Source organism: Bemisia tabaci, chromosome 9 (assembly GCF_918797505.1).
Source record: "Bemisia tabaci chromosome 9, PGI_BMITA_v3".
Classification (NCBI taxonomy): Eukaryota; Metazoa; Arthropoda; class Insecta; order Hemiptera; family Aleyrodidae; genus Bemisia; species Bemisia tabaci.
In genome coordinates this window covers 14950158-14973564 of record NC_092801.1, presented here as the reverse complement: position 1 = coordinate 14973564, position 23407 = coordinate 14950158, and the positions used below count along the sequence as shown (strand labels likewise).

The 23407-nt window shown below is 40.9% G+C and overlaps 2 protein-coding genes across 3 annotated transcripts in view; one reads left to right on the top strand and one right to left on the bottom strand.

Moving 5' to 3' along the window:
• The window catches only part of LOC109038201 (uncharacterized), a 244848-nt gene that overhangs the window by 25682 nt on the left and 195759 nt on the right, over positions 1-23407 (bottom strand). The window lies entirely within an intron of this gene.
• LOC109038200 (apyrase) lies at positions 625-11589 on the top strand. Of its 2 annotated transcripts, XM_072304165.1 has the most exons (11): positions 625-1054; positions 1297-1460; positions 2465-2668; positions 3131-3332; positions 4574-4783; positions 5174-5337; positions 6973-7063; positions 8549-8686; positions 9440-9637; positions 11137-11349; positions 11434-11589. In XM_072304165.1, the coding sequence occupies exons 1-10, from the start codon at positions 889-891 to the stop codon at positions 11301-11303; spliced, it is 1704 nt and encodes a 567-aa protein (XP_072160266.1). In that variant the 5' UTR covers positions 625-888; the 3' UTR covers positions 11304-11349; positions 11434-11589. The 2 variants fall into 2 exon arrangements, with proteins under 2 accessions (XP_072160266.1, XP_072160267.1); XM_072304166.1 differs by lacking the exon at positions 11137-11349.

The window sequence follows — 23407 nt, the reverse complement described above, 5'->3', positions numbered from 1 at the left end:
AAAATGTGATGAATTTCGTGTTTAGGTGGAAGCCACTGAGTGAATTAAACACGAGGATACCCTATTGGTTCATGAATTGAACAATTATTGGAGAAGGTATGACAAAATTATTTAATCTGCTAAAATACGTGTGTTTATAAGGGAAATGCCGCCAGATGACGTCACTAGGCGGTGCATTTTCTCACTTTTGAATATATTTTCATACTATTTCCTATATCAGAAAAAAATTATAAAAAATACTGTGAAATCAGCTCTTTAAGCACTTTCAGATGAAGCAATAAAAAAGTTGCATGCAAAGTCTCCATTCAACAAATGGGTTTGGAGTTATGTTGCGGGTGCGTTACAAGTGAGTGAAGGGGGTCAAAAATCGGAATAAGTGCGTTAAGTAATACTTGAATGGCCCCCATGTAGTATGGTGTCCTTGATGCTGAGAACGAAATGTAAATGATACATTTAACTCAAGTTTCGATTTTATAACACTTATTGTTAGCTCGACGTTGATAATACGTCTTCATGTGTTGATTTCAAGAGTCTGTCACGGTTAATTTACATGAAATTATGCTAAGTCAAAGCTCTTCAACGGAAGTATAAATCGTAGATTAGAATGTTATCGACATATTAGACAGTTTCGCATTCCTAAAATCTACGAAACTTTAGTGTGACAAGAGGCTTCGATGGCAACGCTCATGATGTGTGCAAATTTCAAAGTTACAGCCTGAAACAATGACCCCTTAGGCTGCTGAAAATTGTTTCGACCGTAGCGTCTCAGGGAAATTTCGGCTGAGGTTGGCCTCAGCTGCTAAACTTCTGTGTTGGTTCGTGTTTTTGTTGATATTTACTCGAGGCATACGCGTGTGTTTATTTTAATATTTGAAGAGAAAGAGCGGAATGTTTGTGGCCCTGTGTGTGGTGTTGTGCGGGTGGTTTCTTGCCTCCGTAGAAGGCGCTATCGAAGTAAGCATAATCCACTTTAACGATTTCCACGCTCGCTTTGAGCCGGTAAATCCTGTGACGGGCGGCATCTGCGAGAAAGGAGCCGCGAATACTTGCATGGGTAAGTTGAAGAAAAACTACGATTTTTACACGGAAAATACTGAACGTTGATTAAGCATTTGTACTATTAAAAAATGTGCGTGAAGCATCAAATGTTGATTTTACATAAAAAAAAAAAAAAAAAAAAAAAAAAAAAAAATGTGAACTCGACATTCAATGGAGGGAGAAAGTAAAAATCAGGAAATAATAAAAAAAATTAAAAATTCCGGGTTGGCTGGCCATTAAAAATGTTTTATCCTACAGGTGGATTTGCACGCATGCACGCAAAAATACTTGAGCTGAAAAATCAAGAACCAAACTCGTTGGTCATAAACGCTGGTGATGTATCTACTGGAACTCTCTGGTACAACCTCTTTAAGTGGAATGTGACAGCAGAATTTATGAATCTCTTACCAGTGGATGCACAGGTTGGTTACTTCTTGTGAAAATCAAAACGGATCTTCACGAAAAAATTGATGGTTAATCGACTGGTTGATACATCCAATATAGAAGATTTCTTAAAATAAAATGAACGGTTTTAAGTGCACTTCAATGAAGTCACAACACGCTGTGGTGCGTCAGATATTGATGTTAGACGTTTGATGAGGTTTTACTTGGAAATAATTTCGAGGGTATAAACCGAGTAATAGTGTTACAGATTATTTTGTCGATTTGATGTGTCGAAATTTTCGGCAAGCACTTCTTCTGTAATGATGTTATAGTCCAAATGTGAATTTTTCGGAAATAAGAACTCTTTCTCCGCGGAGGGCAATTATGCAGGAGTGGGTAACTAAACCATGAACGAATTTTGACCTGTGAATACATTATGCTAAAGACCAGTGGCGTGGCGTGCTTTGCGATATATCGATTGATTTGCCATTTAAACCTATAAAAAAGGATCGATGGATAGGGTGTTCGCAGTGAACACCTTATCGATTCTTTACCATAGCTTCAAATTGAGAAATATCGATAGTCGATCATTCACGTCACGCCACTGATGACGCGTAGAACACGATACGAACATTTAAAACGCGAAAAAGTAACTCAGAAATCGACAAATACGCAGTTCAAAAAGCGTAACTTTTCCGCAAATTTAGTGTTACAAAGTTTTAAACACAACGGTCATAACTTAATTTATAGAACCGTCTGATACAAATGATACCTACTCATTGTTTTATAAATTAAGTTGAGGCCCTCGTGTTTAATACTTAGTAACGACCCCGACGATGAGGCCTAGACTTCGGCTTGTTATTCTTACTCATGCAATAAAATGTAAGTTTTTCCCACCAAAACGGTCACATTAATTCTAGCACCTGCATTTAAATATAACCGCTGTCTATTTAAGCCAAGTGTCGGAGGGTATGGTTTTTCTAAAGAGAAATTTTCTAGAAGAAAAATTCAAGATATTTCAGGAACATTTTTCGTGTTTCAGATAATTGGAAATCACGAATTTGACATCGACGGGCCGAAAGGTGTCTTAAATTATTTAAGCCTACTTCAGAGCACACCGACGGTACTTTCTAACGTCGACTGCACGAAGGTTCCAGATTTGCTGAAATACCTGAGCAAATGGATAATCGTGAATAAAAATGGTTTGCGTATTGGCATCGTTGGATATGTTGCAAAGATGTTCCCGGTTTGTACATTCTTTACGTAATAGTTAGTTATTTTTATTAAATACACGGAAAAAACAAGATTAGTGTTGATCACTACTGACCGTTTAGTGGTGAGCAGTTGAGGGCTGGCGTCTAAGCGCTGTACAGCTCAACACAGGAAGGCAAGTAGAGGTCGGCACTGTACACCAGTTATTTAAGTATTTAAGCTTAACCAGTATTTAAGCTTAAATCAAGAACCAAGCCTCTTAATTTAAGCGGATTTCCTTTTGATTTAAGCTTAAATCCGATTGAATTAAGAGTATTTTTTCTTGTCAATGTTTTCAAGAGTCTGGACTCTAGATCCAATGTGTTTTTTTCCCCCAAAATATTATTTATACCCACTGAAATTGATCTTCATTGAAAAATCACCGATTGAGCGAAGGTTACCACCACGCAGACTTTTCCCTCTTACTAACTCTTTCATTTTTATTGCCGGTTTTCAGACCCTAGAGAACACAGGCGATCTGATATTCGAAGACGAAGTGGAAGCAACGAATAAAGCCATCAAAGAACTAAGAGATCATTATGTTGATGTGGTCGTGGCGATCTCCCATACTGGATACCTTGAGGATGTGAGAGTTGCACGGCAGGGCCTAGACGCTGACATCATAGTGGGTGGTCACTCTCATACTTTTTTGTATACCGGTGAGTGTGTTGATATTCAAAATGCATTGTAATATCAACCAGAAGTCATTAGGTCTCGCCCGAAAAAAAAGTGATTACGGAAACATTGTGACAACGTTACTGTCAGAGGGGTAGGAAGGGGGGCAGGGGGGTTTGCCCCCCCCCCAAAAAAAAATTGGAAATAGTATCAACTGGCCCCCCCAGAAATTCTGGATGGTGCAAAAAAACCTTCTTCAACGATAAGTCTCTGTCGCCGTAGCCCGTGAGAGGATGCCTATAAATAGAATAACCTGTTGAATGCAACAATATCAATGCATAAGACTGGGTGATTTTTAGGCAGAAATTGAAGGAAGAATAGCGCCACAAGTGCCTAGAGATGCGCTCAAATAGAGTTAAAATTTCAAAATATTTCGGGGGGAGGCCCCCCCCCCGGATCCCCCACTGTGCTGGAGGGTATTCCATACCCCCCAGACTCCCCCCCCCCCAGCAAAATGACCTAGCTACGCCTATGGTTACTGTCAAAAATAATGTTGCAGCAACACGTTCATAATCTTATTTTGGGTAGCCCCCGGTTATAGGCATGCTATAGAAGGTATTCATACATAGTCGCTTTATCAAGAGTGGCGGTAGCCACCCCCGGTCGAGAAAAATGACGTCCTACGATAGCAAGTCCCGATAGCAAGTGGTGGCCGACACTCATAGACACACGTACCTCCCTTAATCTGAAAATTGATTTGGTTTCCACTCGACTGCAGCCCAAACGACGGCACGGATTCCGACGATCTTGCTGTCTACGGACGCATCTCAATTAGGACTACAAAGTGGAAGGGTTTTATTGAGATCCGTTGAGTTTTAAAAAAGTTATGAGCACTTAAGGACCCAAAACGACGAAAATTTTACTTTACGAGGGGCCGTTTGACGGGCAATTTGAATTTACCCTAACCCGTAAAAAGGGTACCTACCGAATCGTCATATTACCGTGTGTGCCGATTTTGACTTTAATTTATTATTCCAAAAGTTTTAAAAGAGAAATTACGTAAAGTAAAATACGGATAAAGCGACTGCTGACTTCCCCGTCATGACCACCTTTCACAACAGATTCCTCCCTTACACGGTGACCGATTCCAATAGAATCTACAAACAAAAGATCAAGGTTGAGGAAATGAGGATTTCATTTCTACCACATTTTAAGAGATTTAAAAATGACATAAGGTATCAAACCTTTTGATACTTAATTTTCGTCCTTTCATTTTTCCCACCAGGCACACCTCCGCTGCCCAGCGACAAACCTGCAGGACCTTACCCAAAAGTCATTACTCAACAAAGCGGTCGGAAAGTTATCATTGTTCAAGCCTCAGCTTTCTCAAAGTACGTGGGTTTTTTAAAAGTAAAGTTTGAAAAAGTTGCTGGACAGTTTCAGGTATCATCGTGGGAAGGCAACCCTATTTTGCTGGACAAAACCGTGCGCACACGTAAGGAAAAATTTCTTCCTCTGCCTATTTTTACCATTCACGTAACTATCACGTAAGCGTTGAACTTTGCATTGGAGAATCGATTTATTCCTTTTTTTGTGTACAAATTGCCTCTGTAAAAATTTTCAAGACGATTTTACAAGACGAAGGAAAATCTTCGCCATTTTTGTAATTTAGGGTGGATTTTGCAACATTTTACACATTACATTGCTTTCATGCGGAACTTGAAAAAACTAAAAACATCAGTTTGCGTATTTTATTCTGTAAAATGCGGAAAACTCACAAACTCATTTTCACCGAGATTGCTAGTTAGGCGGCTTTCTTCCTTCGCTACCGATTGCAATCTGGATATTGATCCTCACAGATGCTGATTTTTGCCGTTTTTATCAGATCCTTTCATTGAAGAAAAACTCCAACCCTGGCGTAGTGACGTCGAAATAATCGGATCTAGAGTGGTGGGCAAAACGCTGGTAGACTTGGACGCCACCAACGCAGTCTGCCACTCAGGGGCATGCACCATCGGAAAATTGATCACAGATGCGATGGTCCACGAGGTAACCCATGACTAATGTTTGGGATTTGTGTTAATTTGCAAGAGTAGCACAGCAAGTCATTGCTAAATGGACGAATTTCTGCCAAACGGAACTATGTGCATCATGACGTGAGCCCTGTTATGCATATATTCTTTTGGGTAATAGGGCAGGGCTCAGGTCTCAATGCACATAGTTCCGTCTGGCAGAAATATGTCCAAATGATTTTATAATTTTGTCGTATAAAAGAAAATCACTGGTCAACACGGGTAAATTTGCCTACAATATGTTCACTGATTCTGGGTAGATTTTCAGCGCTGATTCTGGAAATGATCTGCGTTTTCCAAGTCAGGCCGATTTCCCCCGGAAAAATAAGTATTTTCCTTAAAAATTGAGCTTTTCTAGGGAAAAATCAATTTTCCGAAAAAGACCTCAGTTTTTCTCTATCGTCCACAGATTTTCCAGTAAACTGATTACTCACTGGGCTGGAAAAGCCTGATTTTTAGGGAAAGTCGACCTGACCCACAGAAGAACGGAAGTTATGTTGGAATCATCGCTAAAAATCTACACGGAATCAGTTGACACGTTTTAGGCAAATCTATAAAAGTAAAAATGGGTCGGCCAGTGAGATGAAAATTTCATATCTGCTGAAGCGTATATATGAAGAGAACAATTTCATAGCGTTCCACGATGCCTAACAGTAATTTGGAAAGTGGCAAATTGGAAAGTTACGGCAAAATTCCTAAAATATCCGAGAGTATAAAAAGACAATGGGAAAATGGAGCGATTCTATTAGTGGAAGTGGGTATGGCTGGAATGGTCACACGAGGAAAAAAGTGTTTGAGGTTCTCCCTTAAAATTGTGGTACTACCCCAACTTGTTGCGTGATACGGACAAAGGACATTTTCAATCGATTGTAGTAGTACCGCAACTCAAGTCAGGGTAGGGGGTACTGTCGCAACAAGTGGGTTAGTATTACAATAAATTAGAAATGTTCAGATCAGCCGACAACCCGTGGATCATCCGTGCCATAGGCGTAGCTAGGTAATTTTGCTGGGGGGGTCTGGCCCCCCACTACCGGGGGGTCTGGTGGGGGGTATTCCACACCCCCCAGCTCAGTGGGGGGTCCGGGAAATTTTTGAAATTTTAACTCAATTTGAGCGCATCTCGAGGCACTTGTGGCGCTAATCTTCCTTCAATTTCTGCCTAAAAATCACCCAGTTTTATGCATTTTAAGTTTAAAATACTTTGAAATTGTTGCATTCAACAGTCATTCTATTTATAGGCATCCTCTCACGGGCCACGGCGACAGTGACTTACCGTTAAAGAAGGTGTCTTTGCATCATCCAGAATTTCTGGGGGGGCAGATAATACTACTTCCAATTCTGGAGGGGGGGGGGGGGTCCAGGCCCCCATGGCCCCCCTTCCTACGCCTCTGACCCGTGCTCTCTTTCTCCGTGCAAAGTAGGGACGGTAAGTAATGGACTGACTGACGGCAACCCATGAGAGACCCCACGATTAATCTACCATTATCCACCTCAGTCTTTAAGAATCACTCGTTTCAACCGATAGGATCGCTCCGTTTTCTCTTTGTCTTCTTTGTCTATTGCTTTGTCTATCAGTTTCAATGATTGGCCCGCTGATTAATTCATTTTCCAGTACACGAAACAGAGAGAGGGTCGCAGTTGGACGAGAGCAAGTGTGGCGGTCCTTCATGCAGGGGGGATACGAACTTCGATCCCCCATGGAAGTAAGTGCAAAAGTTTCGTCCAAGAATCCTTCGATCCAGATAAACTTGCACCGGCAAAAAAAATTTATTTCAAACAATAACGGTGAACAAAACTGTGTTAAAGGTGAAACTTAGAAAAGCATCTATTCCGATCGTAGATCATCTGCATGTTGCTCTATTTTCCATATCATGGAGGAAAATCTAACAAAATCTCTCTCTGTAACGTAAAGTCATGAAAGTAAGACGTGGTGCATAACGCCCGATGAGACGTGAAGCACTGGGGGGGGGGGGGGGAGGGAAGGTTAGTTTTATGTAATCGTGATGATAGGGCATTATTTTAAAAAAGTGTGAGTGACCGACATTTTCCTGACTCAGATTCTTTCAGTTGCATATCATTACAAAAGCACTCAGCGATCGTTTTTCGAATGGGCGCTCTTTTAGCAGAGACGCTTTCTTCAAATCAACGATAACCAACGTTAGTCCTACACAGACCAATGGAGATGTTGCATGTGTGAGGAATTTGTGATTTGACTGTTGATTCTGGTGTAAAAGTTCGCGAGAAACACGATGTGGCCACTGGTTTCCTCTGAAATCAACTCACAAGCTCAAAATAAGCTCTCAAGTTGAGGCCAAAATGGAGGGGATATCCCACTCTATCCTGAGAGTCCACCTCTACATCCAGACAAACTCTCCATGCACAGATAGGGAGCAAATACATTAGCAGGGTTGCCGTGTTTTCAGTTTTAGAGTCCCCAAATAAAGTGGCAGCCCTGTCAATGTATTTCCTCCCTATCTTTGCATGGAGAGTTTGTCTTGATGTAGAGGGTGGACTCTCAGGGTAGCGTGAGGGATATCCCTCCATTTTGGCCTCAACTTGAGAGCTTTTTTTGAGCTTGGGAGTTGATTTCAGAGAAAATCAGTGGCACCATCGTGTTTCTCGCAAACTTTTACGTAAGAATCAACAGTCAAATTGCAAATTCCTCACACATGTAACATCTCTATTATTTGACCTTTAAATGGATTTCTGCTTGTAGGTATACCGCTTTTGATTCTGGTCGCATAAATTTACTATTTGATTTGGACCGCGTTTAACAGAAAGGAACCAAGCTACATCAGCTATTGCCAAATTTAATGGACAATTTAGCGTTTTACGAGAGAACATCTTCGCGGATTTCTTTGAAACCTTTAAGGACTTTGCTTCGTACTATGGAGAAACTTCGCTGAAATTTGCACGAATATTTGCACAACCGTTTTCATGTGAAAAGTTAAATTACCCAATTAAATTCGGCAATGGCTGATGTGGCTTTAGTTCCTTTCTATTTAACGCGGTCCATTTGAGACTCGAGTTTTTGGAGCGACAGAAACATCCGAATCTGCATCAATCTATTATTAATATATTTTTGTACGAGTTTAATGATCGAATAATGAGATAACACGAAATATAAGCTTGTATTTTGTTCTTTTCACTGAATCTGTTGATCACTCAAAGTTGTGTCCAAATTTTAGATATCACATTCGGGAACATATTGACCCTCTTGCCGTTTGAGGACAGATTTGGTATCGCGGAGCTCAGCGGACGGCACTTCAAAGAAATATTGGAGTTTTCAGTGGAACTTCATCACTCACCATTCTTGCAGATGTCAGGTAATCGGTTCTACTACTAGTGAGTCACAAACCATGAACGAATTTTGACTTGCAAATTCAGCACCCCGAAGACAAATGAGGCGTGGAACACGATTCGCACATTTAAAACGTGAAAAAGTAACTCAGAAATCGGGAAATACGCAGTTCAAAAAGCGTAACTTTTCCAAAAATTTAAAACGGCTCCGTTTCGCGCCGAGCCGAATGATGTCACCCGGCACCGATAGGCAGCGAGCACGGATTTCCACGACTTCCTCCAAATGTCTTTCTACTCCTCGCATATGAAAACAACTTAAAAGTCGAAATTTTGCCCTCAAAATCAAAGAATGGAATCCGACTGATGTAGTCTGCAGTTAAATCTACGGTCAGGAGACTAAAGCACTCACTTACCAATTTTAACAAAGCAATGCAACGTAATAAAGGTGTGGTTTTTTTTTAGAGAGAAAATATCGCATTCGAGTGCAGTTTCGATATCAGTATCGAATGCTATGTTTTCGCTCTCTGAAAAAACCACGCCTTTATTACGTTGAATTCCTTTGTTAAAATTGGTAAGTGAGTGCTTTAGTCTCCTGACAACAGAATTGCGATCTCAAAATTCGAGAAAAATGACGAGTAGCCAAAGAAAATGGAACCAATTGATGCGATATATCGCATGCCGTTCTGACACAAAATATGGCGTCCATCGAATCACCTTAAGTACGAAATATTGAATGTATTCGTTTGAAGAAAAATACATGTATTTTTACTTTATCGCAGGTGTGAAAGCGACATTCGACATGACGAAGCCGACTGGTGAGCGAGTCTCAGATATCCTGGTGCGATGTTCAGATTGCTCTGTGCCCACATATGAGCCGCTTCTTCCGTACAGATACTATCGCATCATAATGTCCCAGTTTATGTACAGATATAGTGTCTATGATCAGATAAAAAAACGAGCCAGATATTGGGAATCAGGTATGTCTATCTATTGGCGGCTGTGGCAAGTTGGCAATAATTGTATTCTGCCCATTTAAACCTACACCTTTAAAAATAATTTTGGCTCTTGAATTTTGGAATGGTCTATACACGGTCTTAAACGGATAAAAATCGATTATTTAACAAAGGTTTAATTGGAGAGGAAATAATTTCTCCAACTTGCTGGATTTACCTCTGGCGTATCTTAAAATTATTTTCCATGAATAAGATCATCAGCTAAATAACAGTATAGTAGTATACAACTCAGTCCACTCTATTCGCCTAACTTTCAAGTCTCATCTCCACAAACCTCTAAATCTGGATTATTAATAAGAGGGGAATATCATTAGTAACACCTACAGCCACCAGGGCTGGATTTACCTACTTGCCGCCCATGGGCCGCCCGTATTTTTCTGCCCTTTCTCACTTGTTTTGAAACATCAATAGATCGTATTCGACAGAGGTTTGATGTATCGGTTGGTTCAATACAATAGAACTTAACCCCAAACAAAAATTTTAGGATTTGATTTGGAAAAGCTGAAAATGAGAAAATTCCTAACAATTCCACTTTTCATTGCCAGAGAGTAAAAGTTCAATCACATAAGACCCGTTACCTCAGATTTCTAAATTGACTTTGAGGCTGTGGTTACATATTGAACCAATCGATATCAATATAATCTCACCCGTGTGATCCGTCGATTACGATCTATAATAACCATCAAGTGAACGTGCCGGTGGGGGAGAGGTGTATGAGACGCGTTTACTCGTGTTGGGTACATTTTTTGTGAAAGCCCTGTCAACGCTAACAAAAGTTCAGTTCCATAAACCCATCCCTGTTTGGACAAGGCCCTCCGTTTATAAAAAACGAACGAGAAAATTATGAAAGAACAAACATAAATGTGGTTAAAAAGTTTAACTTCCACCGCCACGTCGACCGCACTGTGTTGGCGCAATGCGTGAGGTATTCATGCAGTCTTGTAGGCGCTATGCGTTTCCAGCCGACTGCTGCTGACCGCAGTGTGTTTGACGCAATGCGTGAAGTATTCATGCAGTCTTGTGGGCGATATGCGTTTCACGCTGACCGCCGCTCCCTTCCAGGTCGAATTGCGCGTTTGGTCTCTCTCTCTTAACTCGACTAATTGAAGGTGTTGTCTCATGTATCACCGAGAGACGACAAAATTAGAAATTACTATACTGCTTTCACTCTGAGGAAATGAGAGATTTTGTCGTCTTTTCTCGTTTGTAATTTATTTTCTGAATCCGATTTTTTTCTCTATTTTTTTGATACCTACATTCAAAAAGATTGCAAAATTTGCCGCCCCCTACAATTTGCCGCCATTGGCAGCTGCCCAAGTGGCCACCCCCTTAATCCGGCCCTGACAGCCACGATAAATTAATTTTACGCAAGTATTGGAAATTCTCGAATGCCACTGGAAAATTAATATTTTCGGGGAATTTTTCTCATTTTAAACGTTATGAATGTTCATTTTTTGTCACAGTTTGTGCTGCACGTCTATCGGGCAGATTTTTTCTGATTTTTTCAAGAATCGATAAGAAATGGTCCTTAGGTGAGCCAACTCGACATACATCGCCTCACGGGATCCCACTAAGCGCCCTTAGAGGGTTGAGCCGCGTAGCAGCCAGGGGGCGCACCCCTCAATTTTGATTAACTCACGGGGGGCCGCGAGGCGCCCGTCCGTTATTCCCAACAAGTAGGTAATTTGAAATAGTCTGATCATAAGTTTCAACCGTCATTCTTGAGTGTGAAGTCCGTAACATTTTTATTGTTTTTTCAGGGAAAAGGGATACTGAGATCGTTATGAACTACTTGGAAGCTTTCAGCCCTGTGATCGTGGAACTCGATGAAAATGTGTCCGTTAAGATGATATCGGAGCATGCCAAAAAAATCAAAGCAGCTACAAAAAATAAATATGGCCCTTGAAAACAATCAATCCTGGGTTCATTTTTTTTTTTTTTTTTGAGTGGTTTTCCTGTCACAAGTCTAGATTGCATTTGAATCAGTGAGAACGAAAACACGCGAACTCGAAAAAATGACAGTAGTCAAGACACACACAAAATTGCACGGTAGTTGAAAAAGTTAGTCTAAGAAAAAGATTTTTGGAGCCGGAAAAAAAAGTACTTAAGGACACTTTAAAGGTCCAATTTGGAACAGATTTGCTAACTTCAATAACCCTTAGGAAAATCGGCTGTCCTAAAGGAAAATTGGGCATTTTCGAGATATCGAGTTACTGTGTTTTCGTTCTCACTGATCATTTTTCCTCTAAACTGCACGACCTTAATTTATTGAAGAGTATATTGACACCTTCCGGCCGAAGTATCACAAGTGCCATGCGACCTTGAAAAATTCCCGCCGCCATTTTAATTTTTTTACAGAGAAATTGCTCAATAAAACTGTCTCAAAATATCATTGAATTTTATCGGCAGCATAGAAGAAATTCAGTGGAATTTTCAAACCGATTCAACCGAAAATTTCTCTGTAAAAAAATAAAATTGCGGCGGAAATTTTTCAACGTCGCATGGCGCTTTGTGATATTTTAGCTGGAAGGTGACGATATGAAACTTATGACCACGGCAACAGAGTTAAGGATGAGAACTCCTAACTTTCAGAGTACAAACTTTCGAAGCTTTCAGAAATTGATACTGCCACGCACATCCGAGTGGGCAAAATAAACCAATTTTCACGAAAATCCACACCACTCCGCTTCAAGTTGTTCGCAAACGAAGCGTAGGTAATTCCCGCGTTTCCTAAGGAGTCTCGTTATAACTTGCGCACCGTCCAAGAAAAACAAGGAGACGGCAAAAATGTGGGGAAACGGCGCACAGTAAGGCGAGTCAGCGTCGCGATATGGAAACATGTGGGGCTTCAGCGTCAATTCTTGAAATGGACCACTAGACTAGGTACGAATTTCAGCATTCTGATCCATGTTTCGTACCTAAAATTTCACGTAGAACACGATGCGCACACCAAAAATTACCGCAATTAACTCCTTACGGAGATATTTAATGATTCCTTATGCGTGAATTCAAACCACCCGCTCATGAAAACTCAATTCTCTACGTGATTCACATCGCGCGTTAAACGTTATCATGAACGACTCTGCGATATAAAAATCTGGCAACCTCAATCTTGACGCTTTGGCTCAGCTATAGTAAATTGCTCATAAGGTGAACAACACATGGTGGGAAATGAAAATTGTTCGATTGAGAAGCTTGCTGAAACTGTTATAGTGCGCGATTTGACTCACGTAGAGCTTTGAGTTTCTTGTGAGCGGGCAGTTCAAATTCCTCGTCACCAATGTGTAATACATGTAAAAACGTTAATATCTTCGTTAAAAGTTGGTTTCAGTAATTTTCGTTGCGCGAATCGCGTTTCACGTAAAATTCTGGTTAGTAAGAAACATGTATCAGATTGCTTCAATTTGTACCTTGTCTAGTAGTCCATACTGTGAACACTTGAAGGAATGATATTCAGTTGTTCTCCTTCAAAAAAATTATGTTCTGAGTAGATTCTTAAACTCCGTAAAAGAGATACGTGGACTGGTAGTTTCACCGTCGATATTGATGTGCGGCAGTTCAAACCAAGACACTAGAGCATAATCTCATGATAAAATTCCAGAGAAAAGTGCGGAAAGTTAACTTCACAAGCCGGAAAACAACGAATGACTCAATAAACATGAGAGATCTTTTTGTTTCAAAAGACACTTGGACGCATCTTACCTCAACGGTACGAATCGAAGACAAGATAAACGACCCGAGAGAAAATTCGAAACGCCTTCATTTTCGTGACATACAACACGCACATCCGAGGAGCGCGAATAGTCGCATCCACTATTCGACGCCGGCCTTTCTCGATAACTCGTCCACGGTGCGGCGTGTTTCTGGGACAACAAACTTGGATGAAACTACTTTGTTTCGCGAGTGTCATCGCCTTTTTCCGCGAGTTTTCCGCGGGATATTTCGCGAGCGGATAACTTTCCAATTTCCCTGTCGCGGGGCGAAACGCACGTTGCACGTTGCAAGTTGCACGATGCGCCGCCTGCTGCGCTGCACAGTGGATCGAGTCAATGAATCACTAGACCAGGTACGAATTTCAGTATTCTGATTTATGTTTCTTAACCAAAATTTCACGTAGAACACGATGCGCACAACAAAAATTACCAAAATCAACTTCTTACGAAGATATTAAATGATTCTTGATGCGTGAATTCAAACCACCCGCTCATGAAAACTCAATGCTCTACGTGACTCACATCGTGCGCTAAACGTTATCATGACAGTCTCTGCGATATAAAAATCTGGCAACCTCAATCTTGACTCTTTGGCTCAGCTATAGAAAATTGCTTATAGTGTGAACAACACATGGTGGGAAATGAACATTGTTCGATTGAGAAGCTTGCTGAAACTGTTGTAGTGCGCGATTTGACTCACGTAGAGCTTTGAGTTTCTTGTCAAGTTTCAAATTCCTTCCGCAATTCAAATTTCTCGCAACCAATGTGAAATAAAAACGTAATATCTTCGTTAGGAGTTGGTTTCAGTAATTTTCGTTGCGCAAATCGTGTTTTACGTGAAATTTTGGTCAAGAAACATGTATCAGATTGCTTACATTCGTACCTTGTCTAATGGTCCATTAGGGAGGTTGGACATGAAATTGTTTACTAAAATTGCAAATTTTGATGTTTATTTCGTCACATTATAAACTTATAGGGGTGCTTTCGCTGGAAAATTTCCAGAGGAAACCAATGGAACCACTTTTATAACCTCAAAGTTTTTTTTTTTTTTTTTTTGAGTTTAGTGGCTTCTATTCCTTTAGGAATCTACAGCCATCTATAGGCACTATTTATTTTCCGAAGACATCAGGGAGTTTGGTAGACATCCATGCTCCAGGCTTACAAATTTTCACGGATTAAGGCCGAGTGGAATCTGCTTCAGCAGATCCACTCGTCAGTTCCATGAAAATTTGTCACCACCACCGGGATTCGAACCCGGGACCTATTGACCTAGAGTCAGACGCGCTGACCACTAGGCCAACCTGGCCGGCTAACCTCAAAGTTTTAATAATAAACGTTTATATAAACGGAGTTATAAGCGTTTGAAGTTTCCAAATTTTGTCCGACCTCTCCTACTGACTCAACCCTATGTGCGCCGGGCCGTCTAAGATCCATGAAACTTTTCTCTTCGCAGTAAACGATCGTGTCATTGTTTAGCACACACTTTGGGCCCTCACATGCGGAATATCAGTGGCGAGGCGTGAGCGTCAATGATCGATTCAGTGATATTTTCCCATTTGAAGCTATGGAAAAGAATCGATTATTAAGGTATTCGTTGCGATTCCCGATAGGTTTAAATGGCAGATCAATCGCTTTGGTGGGTCCAACAAATTGATAACTTTTTTCCCTCCGTTTAAACCTATGGAAATGTATTAATGGAGATGTTACATGTGTAAGAGATTTGCGATTTGACCATTGATTCTTTATGTAAAAGTACGCGAGAAACACGATGGTGCCACTGGTTTTCTCTGGAATCAACTCCTAAGCTCAAAAAAAGCTCTCAAGTTGAGGCCAAAATGGAGGGGATATCCCACGCTATCCTAAGAGTCCACCTCTACATCAAGACGAACTCTCCATGCGAAGATAGGGAGCAAATACATTAGCAGTGATGCCGGGTTTTCAGTTTTAGAGTCTCCAAATAAAGTGGCAGCCCTGTCAGTGTATTTGCTCCCTATCTTCGCATGGAGAGTTCGTCTTGATGTAGAGGTGGACACTCAGGGTAGCGTGGGATATCCCCTCCATTTTGGCCTCAACTTGAGAGCTTCTTTTGAGCTTGGGGGTTGATTTCAGAGAAAAACAGTGGCACCATCGTGTTTCTCGCGAACTTTTACATAAGAACCAACAGTCAAATCGCAAATTCCTCACTCATGCAACATCTCCATTGTGAGGACTGAGGAGCTACACATGAAAGTTTGCAAGTTTCGGGAAAAAAAGTCATTTCAGACTCCGCCCATTGTCTCATCCCGCCGTGCGCCATTATAAATATAAAATATCCTGCAGTCGGCTCGTTCAGACGCGCAAAACGGTCACCATCCATCGATTGGCAAGGCTTCCCAGGTCTCCCGTGAAGGCGCGGTTACACAGACAGCACGCGGCGCAAACTTGCCTGCGCCTATTTTATCCTCCTAGTATTCTGCCGTGCTAAAGAAAAACGCCGTAGGTGCCACCAGGCATTGCCAAATTTTCCTCTACAAATCACGCATTTCCAAGGAAATTTGTGAATGTTTCTCCTCTGATTTCTCAGAGGATTTTGTTCGTAATCTGATCTTAAAAAGCTGACAATTTTGAGGAAAAATATTTATAACTTCCTTCAAAAATAAATATTTTCTGAGAGGAAATTTGGCAACGTCTTATGGCTTATACGGCGTTCTTCCTTAGCATGGTAATATTATGCACATGGAGAGTAAGGCTGGATGCATATAAGGGTAATGTGGGCTCTTTGTATATGGTAGGGGATCCCCTCTATTACACCTTCAACTTTTAATTGAGATCATTTCTTGAGCGTTGGAGTTTGTTTTATATAGAGAAAAAAAGGAACACTGCACCGTGTATGGATCTTATTCGATGGTGGCTCTATGTATACTTTGATTTAAAACAATAGAGCATAACCTCAAATAATAATTTTAGGACTTAAGTTGGAACAGCTGAAAATTAGAAAATTCCTAGGAATTTCAATTTTCATTGTCATTTTGTACTCACATATATAGGAATCCAAAACCTATTACCAAAAAACTCTTCCCTCAGTTTACTCAATTAACTTTTGAGGCTATGTTCACATTTTGAACCAATCGATATCGATACAATCCCTCACACTTGCATGAGGTCTAAAGTAGAGAACCTTTTTACACAGAGTATGGCCATATTCGTATCTTTTTACTGCAGAAAAACTGTGCCGCTCTTTGATTGGTCAACGAATTTTTAGGCTTCATGATGCTCTTACGGCCGTAAATAAACAAACAAGATGGCGGCTCACCGCGCGTAACATCGATAAGAAGCTAAATTTGAAAACAATTTAAATTATGTGGCAGTAACAATTTTAACTAGCATATCTACGAATAACACACGAAAAACACATGAAAACATTGTTAAAACGCCTTTCATCTTTATCACAAGAGGATGTAAAATGTGCATAACCTCAAATTTGCTTGCTGATAACAGACATCTTGTTTGTTTATTTACGGCCGTAAGAACATCGTGTCAGCCTGGTTTCACGAGACCAATGAAAAACCGGAACAGAAATGGCCATACTCTGTCTATAGAGGTACTCTAGTCTAAAGCATCTGATCATGCGGCTCTTCGCAAGTTTCTGTCGCGCATCGCTTGTGGAACCGCAGCTTTACGCCAGAAGGGGCGCTTCGGGACCCGGGAGAGCCGCCCGCCGTAAATTGTACCTCGAATGGAGGGCAGCGAAGCCTCCCCCCTCCCCTCCCTCCCCCGAGGGAGAGCGGGTGGATTGTAGTGAGCTTAAGTGATGCAGTTTTTCAAGCGATTTTTTTCCTCGCGTCTCTTTTTTTGGCGCCGCCGAATCGACTGCGTTGCTAATCCGGGCGATTATGCAGCCGCCCTGTCGCGCTGAGAAAACTCGTCGTATCGAAATTTGGATGTTGTCAAGATGAGCAGAAAATACACAAATTTTAGGGGAAACGAGGGGCCTGTTCGTAGTAAATTTCCTTTTTTCATTCTTCAAGCATTGGAAAAAGTGATTTGATTTCAGTTGAAATATCCTTTTCAAGGCTTGGTTCCTCATGTTCCTCGCTAGTAAAGGAACCAAATTTTTGAAAAATCGAATAGTCTATCGTAAGAAATTTGACAACATCCGAATGATCATCCGGTGATTTCGCTCGCTCGACCGACTGCAATGCTGTCGTGCTAATGAAGAACGCCGTATGAACCATCAGACGGTGCCACATTTCCTTTAATAAAAACCTAATTTACTGGGAATATTCTGAATGTTTTTCTTCAATTTTTTAGACAATTTTGTTCGCAATTTTGTCCAAAATGTCTAAAAATTTCAAGGATTAATACCGATAATCTTTTACAAAAATACATGTTTTATCCGGGGCGATTTGGCAACCTCTCGAATCTTCATAAGGCGTTTTTCCCTAGCACGGCAGAATGGTGCACAGATGCATCGATGCTGCCCCGAAAGGGTTTCCGGGTCTCGATGGCCTGTAATTATTTCGTAGTCTGTTGTAAATTCCGTGTCGCGATTGTATCAAATGGACGTATTTCTGCAAAACGGAACTGTATCCATTAAGACATGAGCCCTGAGACCCATAAGAATATATGCATAACACAGCTCATCTCATAATGCACATAGTTCCGTTTGGCAAAAATACGTCCAAATGGCGACGGGGCTAGAGGGAAGGAGTAAAGTGGACTTGGTTTAACGAAAATAATACTAAGGTGATCGCCAGGTGGATTCAACAAGACTTTTCCTAATTACGTTGGACGTTGCTCAGTTTCTTCTCGTGTTCCATTTTAATCGGTAAAACACGCAAAATTCTGACGAAAAGAAAATCCATAGAAACTTTCAAGATGCTATATTGTTTGATTTCTTTTGAATCAAAACATCAGGACCGAAATTTATAAGGAAATCACACTTTTACGGTGTATGGTTCTTCTTTACCTCTGCCGTGTTACTGTAGAGAACAGCACTCGAAAAAAAGAAATATTGAAAAAACGGACCAGCTGATTTTTGAAACTGACAGACAAAGCTATAGACGAAGAAAACATAGGGAGTATAGAGGGATCCAATTGGTTGAAATGAGCTGTTTCTATAGACTAAGGAAGAAAATGATGGACTAACTACATGGTCTCTCGTGGGTTGCCGTTAGTTAGTCTATTACCTACCTCCTCTGCCCATTTGCAACCACCTGCTTCCACCAATAGGATTCCTATAGATCCATTTTGTCTTGTTTGTCTATAGCTTAGTCTACTAATTTCAACAATCACCCTGCTGGAAACGGCCTGAGGAAAAATGTCATAAATGAATCCTCAGTTCTACGCAAATGTCACAATGATCGTATAAAATTTTCTCAGAGCTCTTTTGAATGATTGAAAATCGATGAGATAAATCTTAACAGAAAAAGGTTCCATCTTACTTAAGACATCAGTAAGCACAGCTCTTCTCTCTCTCTCTTACCCCCTTCCCCCATCGCCCTCTCAAGGAATGGAATAGACTCACGGATGTTTTGTCCGACACAGCTTCAGTAGTTACGCACTTACTGCGCTTAACTCGCTCATACAACTCGCATTTTACGACTAAAAAGGGTTTGCTGTTCTGACCGTGAATTAGCGATCTCATTTATGTTGGATTACACGAATTTTAAAAGAGACTCGATCCCTAAAATTCGGGCATTATCATCCACTGCGTACCATAGCAGAACAGATAAAGCATTTTTGATGGCGACTCAAAGAGCGCTGCGCGGCGCGCAACTCAGGAGTGCGGAGAAATTCAGAACGCCTTCAATTATTTGAATATGCAAAGAGGGCTACCCCAGAGCACGAATAGTTGTATCCAAACATCACCATAGAAAAAAGCAGGACGCCTTGATTTTATTGCACATCGGCTGTGTGTGACACTACAATTCACGTTCCTGGATTTGCAACGCTCCCGATTTACTCTCTCATTTCATTTAAATGTTCTATAAGTTAGATTGGTAGAATTTAAGGAGGAAAATTTGGGCAATAATGCTATCTTTGGTAACACAGCAGTCTCTTCCTCCAACCAGGGTTACAAATTTTCAAGAAAAACAAAATCTCGCGATTCCAGGTGAGATATTTTATTAAATTTCAGATATTTTTAAAAAAAATATCCAAATGCAAAATAATTAGTGGGTTTTCTTCTCGTTGTTTATTATTGCGCGTTGCTTACAAAAATCATGGAAATAATGATTCATATTTTTCACAGCCTTGCGATATTTAATGAAATATCGCACGGAAATTCTCAATCTTTTATGAATTTTATTTCACTTGTGCGATTCTGAATTGAAGGGACTGTAATTGAATCAGTGAGTTCGAAAACACACCAACTCGGGTTTTTTTCGATTTTCACTTTTTTACGGTTTAGTGACATTTATGGATAGAAACATCTGCACGCAAAAGGAAATTTCGAAATTGCAATCGGAAGTGCTCGAGACAGCGACGGGAAAAGGGAAAATTCGAAGTATTTCATTGGAAATACCAATTTTTGGTCATTTCAAAGGAAACGGGTGACTATCCGATTTTGCGGTTTTCTTTTTTCGGTTCAGTATACCTTGTACCAACAAGTTATATAAATATTCAAGCGTTATTCAGGTCGAAAAATACACATTTTTCAGGGCAGACTATGAAAAATCAGTATCTGAAAGTCGGTAAGAACGAAAACACACCAACTCGGAAATTTTTAAACGCTTAATTCTCTGTCATCAAGCATGGTGTATCGATTTCAACTTGGTGCTTTACAATGTCTTTAAGTATTTGTCCTTTGGCACCAAAAAGGTTTTTCTTAAACTAACTTCTTCGCCCTCTGCGCAGTTTTACGTGTTTCCTGAACAATTTTTTTTCCCGAGTTGGTGTGTTTTCGAACAGACTGATTCAATTGTGTAACTGTGCACATTTGTGTAATTGTAACTCTGTGATTGTGTGATATGTGTAATTGTTCGGTTTAAAGGGATCCGATGGACAAACTCTCTTCAGCTTGACAACGATGTCAAACTAACGAAACCGATTACCTTCGCGAGAAGGGGGGGGGGGGGGGTCGTGAGATGGCTCCCGATACCCGAAATAAATTCGCGACTGTTTTCTTTCTGTATTATCGCGAGCGTGGACTCGAAGCCGTACGCCTGCGTTCAATTAAAGGAGAAAATTGGTCTTGGCGGAGAATAAACATGGAAAAATACGACGGAGGAAACTCACAGAGATGGATAGTGGGGGTCGGGTGACGACACGCAGAGACGCATCGATCGTAGTGGCGAGGCGTGAACAATCGAGTATCGATATTTTCCCATTTGAATCTTTAGTACGGAATCGATTATTACGGTATGCCCCGATAATCGATCATTTCCCATGGGTGTAAATGACGAATCAATCGATTAATGGAGATGTTGCATGTGTGAGGAATTTGCAGTTTGACTCTCGATTCATATGTAAAAGTTCGCGAGAAACACGATGGTGCCTCTGGTTTTCTCTGAAATCAACTCCCAAGCTCAAAAAAGCTCTCAAAGTTGAGACAAAATGGAGGGGATATCCCACGCTATCCTGAGAGTCCACCTCTACATCAAGACAAACTCTCCATGCAAAGATAGGGGGCAAATACATTGACAGGGCTGCCACTTTATTTGGGGACTCTAAAACTGAAAACACGGCATCACTGCTAATGTATTTGCTCCATATCTTTGCATGGAGAGTTTGTCTTGGTGTAGAGGTGGACTCTCAGGATAGTGTGGGATATCCCCTCCATTTTACCTCAACTTTGAGAGCTTTTTTTGAGCTTGGAAGTTGATTTCAGAGGAAAGCAGTAGCACCATCGTGTTTCTCGCGAACTTTTACATAAGAATCAACAGTCAAATCGCAAATTCCTCACATATGTAACATCTCCATTAGAGACTTTTATAGTGGCCTATTGATAATTGAATAAGAGAGGACATTTTGGAGCACGGCAGTCGAGGGGTACAACCATCGCCATGCTTTTCTGGCGCCTCCCTCAATGACTGCGGATACGGAGTAGAACATCGTGAATAGGACGCGTTGCATTGGAAAATTGCTTGGAGTCGAGTTAATCCAAACCATGGCTGAGAGCATCCTACGTCCTTAGAATTTCACGTTTAATCAACAAGATAGCAGAGGAAGAGCTGCCGGATTTCCAACGTCACCAAGGTTGCATCGGGTGGGATCGGTGCATTTGAAAGTCGACAGTTGCTTGTTTCATTAGACTTTTCTTGATTTCGTTCGAACAGATCCAGACAGCGCCTAGGACTTTTAACTTAAAAGGCGGATGAAAATGCATTGGGGATCGGATAAAGGAGGAGATTAGAGGTGATGCCCCCAAGCCTAAAGTTTTTTCAACTAAATGAGAGGCAATACTTCATGAATGTCCGATAAGTGATTGAAAGATCCCACGTGTTAAGGTTTGTTAGGCCAACCATAAATAATTCGTGATAATTCATTCTTAAAAGTTGCCTTTTTTTACCATGCAAAGTAAATGTCTCTTCAAATCTCTCTTCAGTCACGATGTAATCCACTTTCGATCTCCTCGCGAAAATGGTCCGTTCAAGAGACGACTTCGAATACAACTTTGCAGCGATTGCAATCTCGATCAAACTGCTGAAAATTCTCGACCTCCGCCAGTGCGCACCGTGAGTCTTAACATCTTAACTGATGCATTTTTCTCTCCTCCTTTTCCCACCTTTCGGTGCAAGGGTTCGAGCGAGATCGTATTAATTACTTCCGAAACCATTAGCTTAATTCGAGTTCCTTCATTTCTGATCCTCCACACGCCCGTCTCGATCCAAAGCTTATACATATTCACCAATTTAATTGAAGTGGAGGTAAGGTCATTCCAGTGTTGCCAAGTTTCTCTGAGTATTCAGCCTCACAAAGCAGAGGTGGTCTGCAACACGCTTTTTCAATTTTTCCGCGTCTCCGGGCAGTTTTCCGCAGTCACCGCCGACCAGGTTTGCACATTCAGAAAAGTGAATAAGAACTGGCCTGAGTAAACAATTAAACAATTTCACCAACTTTTTCTATCGTATGATTTTAATCGTTGTCAAGCATTTGTTTCATTTTACTTTCTCTGCATATTTTGCTAAAACAAAAACTTTGAATCAACTAAAATCTCACAAAAGGAGAGTTTATTACAGTTCGCGAGATCGTTTGTTTATTTATAGGTCAAGTTTTTCCCCGAGAAAACCTAGAGTACCTGTATACAGGAGAGTATTGCCATCTCTTTGCCGCTCACTGATTTGTTCATCAGTTTTAGCTAGGCTATCATGGGGCTCCACAGTTGGCCCCATGTAAACAAACCCGACCCAGAGGAACACGTATTGTCGGCTGAGGAATGAATGATAATCATACTCACACCCAAAATCACGACTAGAACTTTTTCGTCATTTTGTTTGTTGACATTGGGCCAAACTAGGAGCAGAGGGGCTGGGGTTTGTTTACATTGGGCCAACTTTGGGGCTCCACGATAGCCGACCAATCAGAGAGCGGCACACTTTATCTGCAGTAAAAGGATTGAGATGGCAATACTCTCCAGTATTACAGGTGCTGTAGGCAAACTTGACGGCCAGCCACCGAGAAAAACTGCCCAAATACGCGGTCAATTTGGAAAAGCGTGTTACACCGAAAAAAAATTCTCGGCGTTTTTATCAAGGTCCCTTGGTACCTTTACCATCTCACTTTTTTTACCAATTATTGGTAATTTTACCAAGACAGACTGGTAAGCTTACCTAGAAACCGGTATTATTAATGCTTTTTTCAGGTAAGATAATACCACTTTTATTGGTAATCAATTCCCGGTAGCTTTGCCATTTTATCTCGGTAATTCTACCACAGTCGATAAAAAATATTGGCGTTTTTACCAAGGTCCAATAAAATTACCAAGGAAAGTTCAATAATTTTACCGAGATTTCTCGGTAGAATTACCAATTCCATAAATGGTGATTTTACCAAGAAAAAACCGGGATCAAATAGAACCATCTGAATTCTTGGTAATTTT

What these genes read in the sequence shown, in the direction of transcription:
- LOC109038200 (XM_072304165.1), top strand. Translation starts at nt 889, where the DNA reads ATGTTTGTGGCCCTGTGTGTGGTGTTGTGCGGGTGGTTTCTTGCCTCC. An exon ending in GGACAAAACCGTGCGCACAC is followed by an intron (nt 4,784 to 5,173) that starts GTAAGGAAAAAT and finishes CGTTTTTATCAG; the next exon opens with ATCCTTTCATTGAAGAAAAA. An exon ending in ACCATTCTTGCAGATGTCAG is followed by an intron (nt 8,687 to 9,439) that starts GTAATCGGTTCT and finishes ACTTTATCGCAG; the next exon opens with GTGTGAAAGCGACATTCGAC.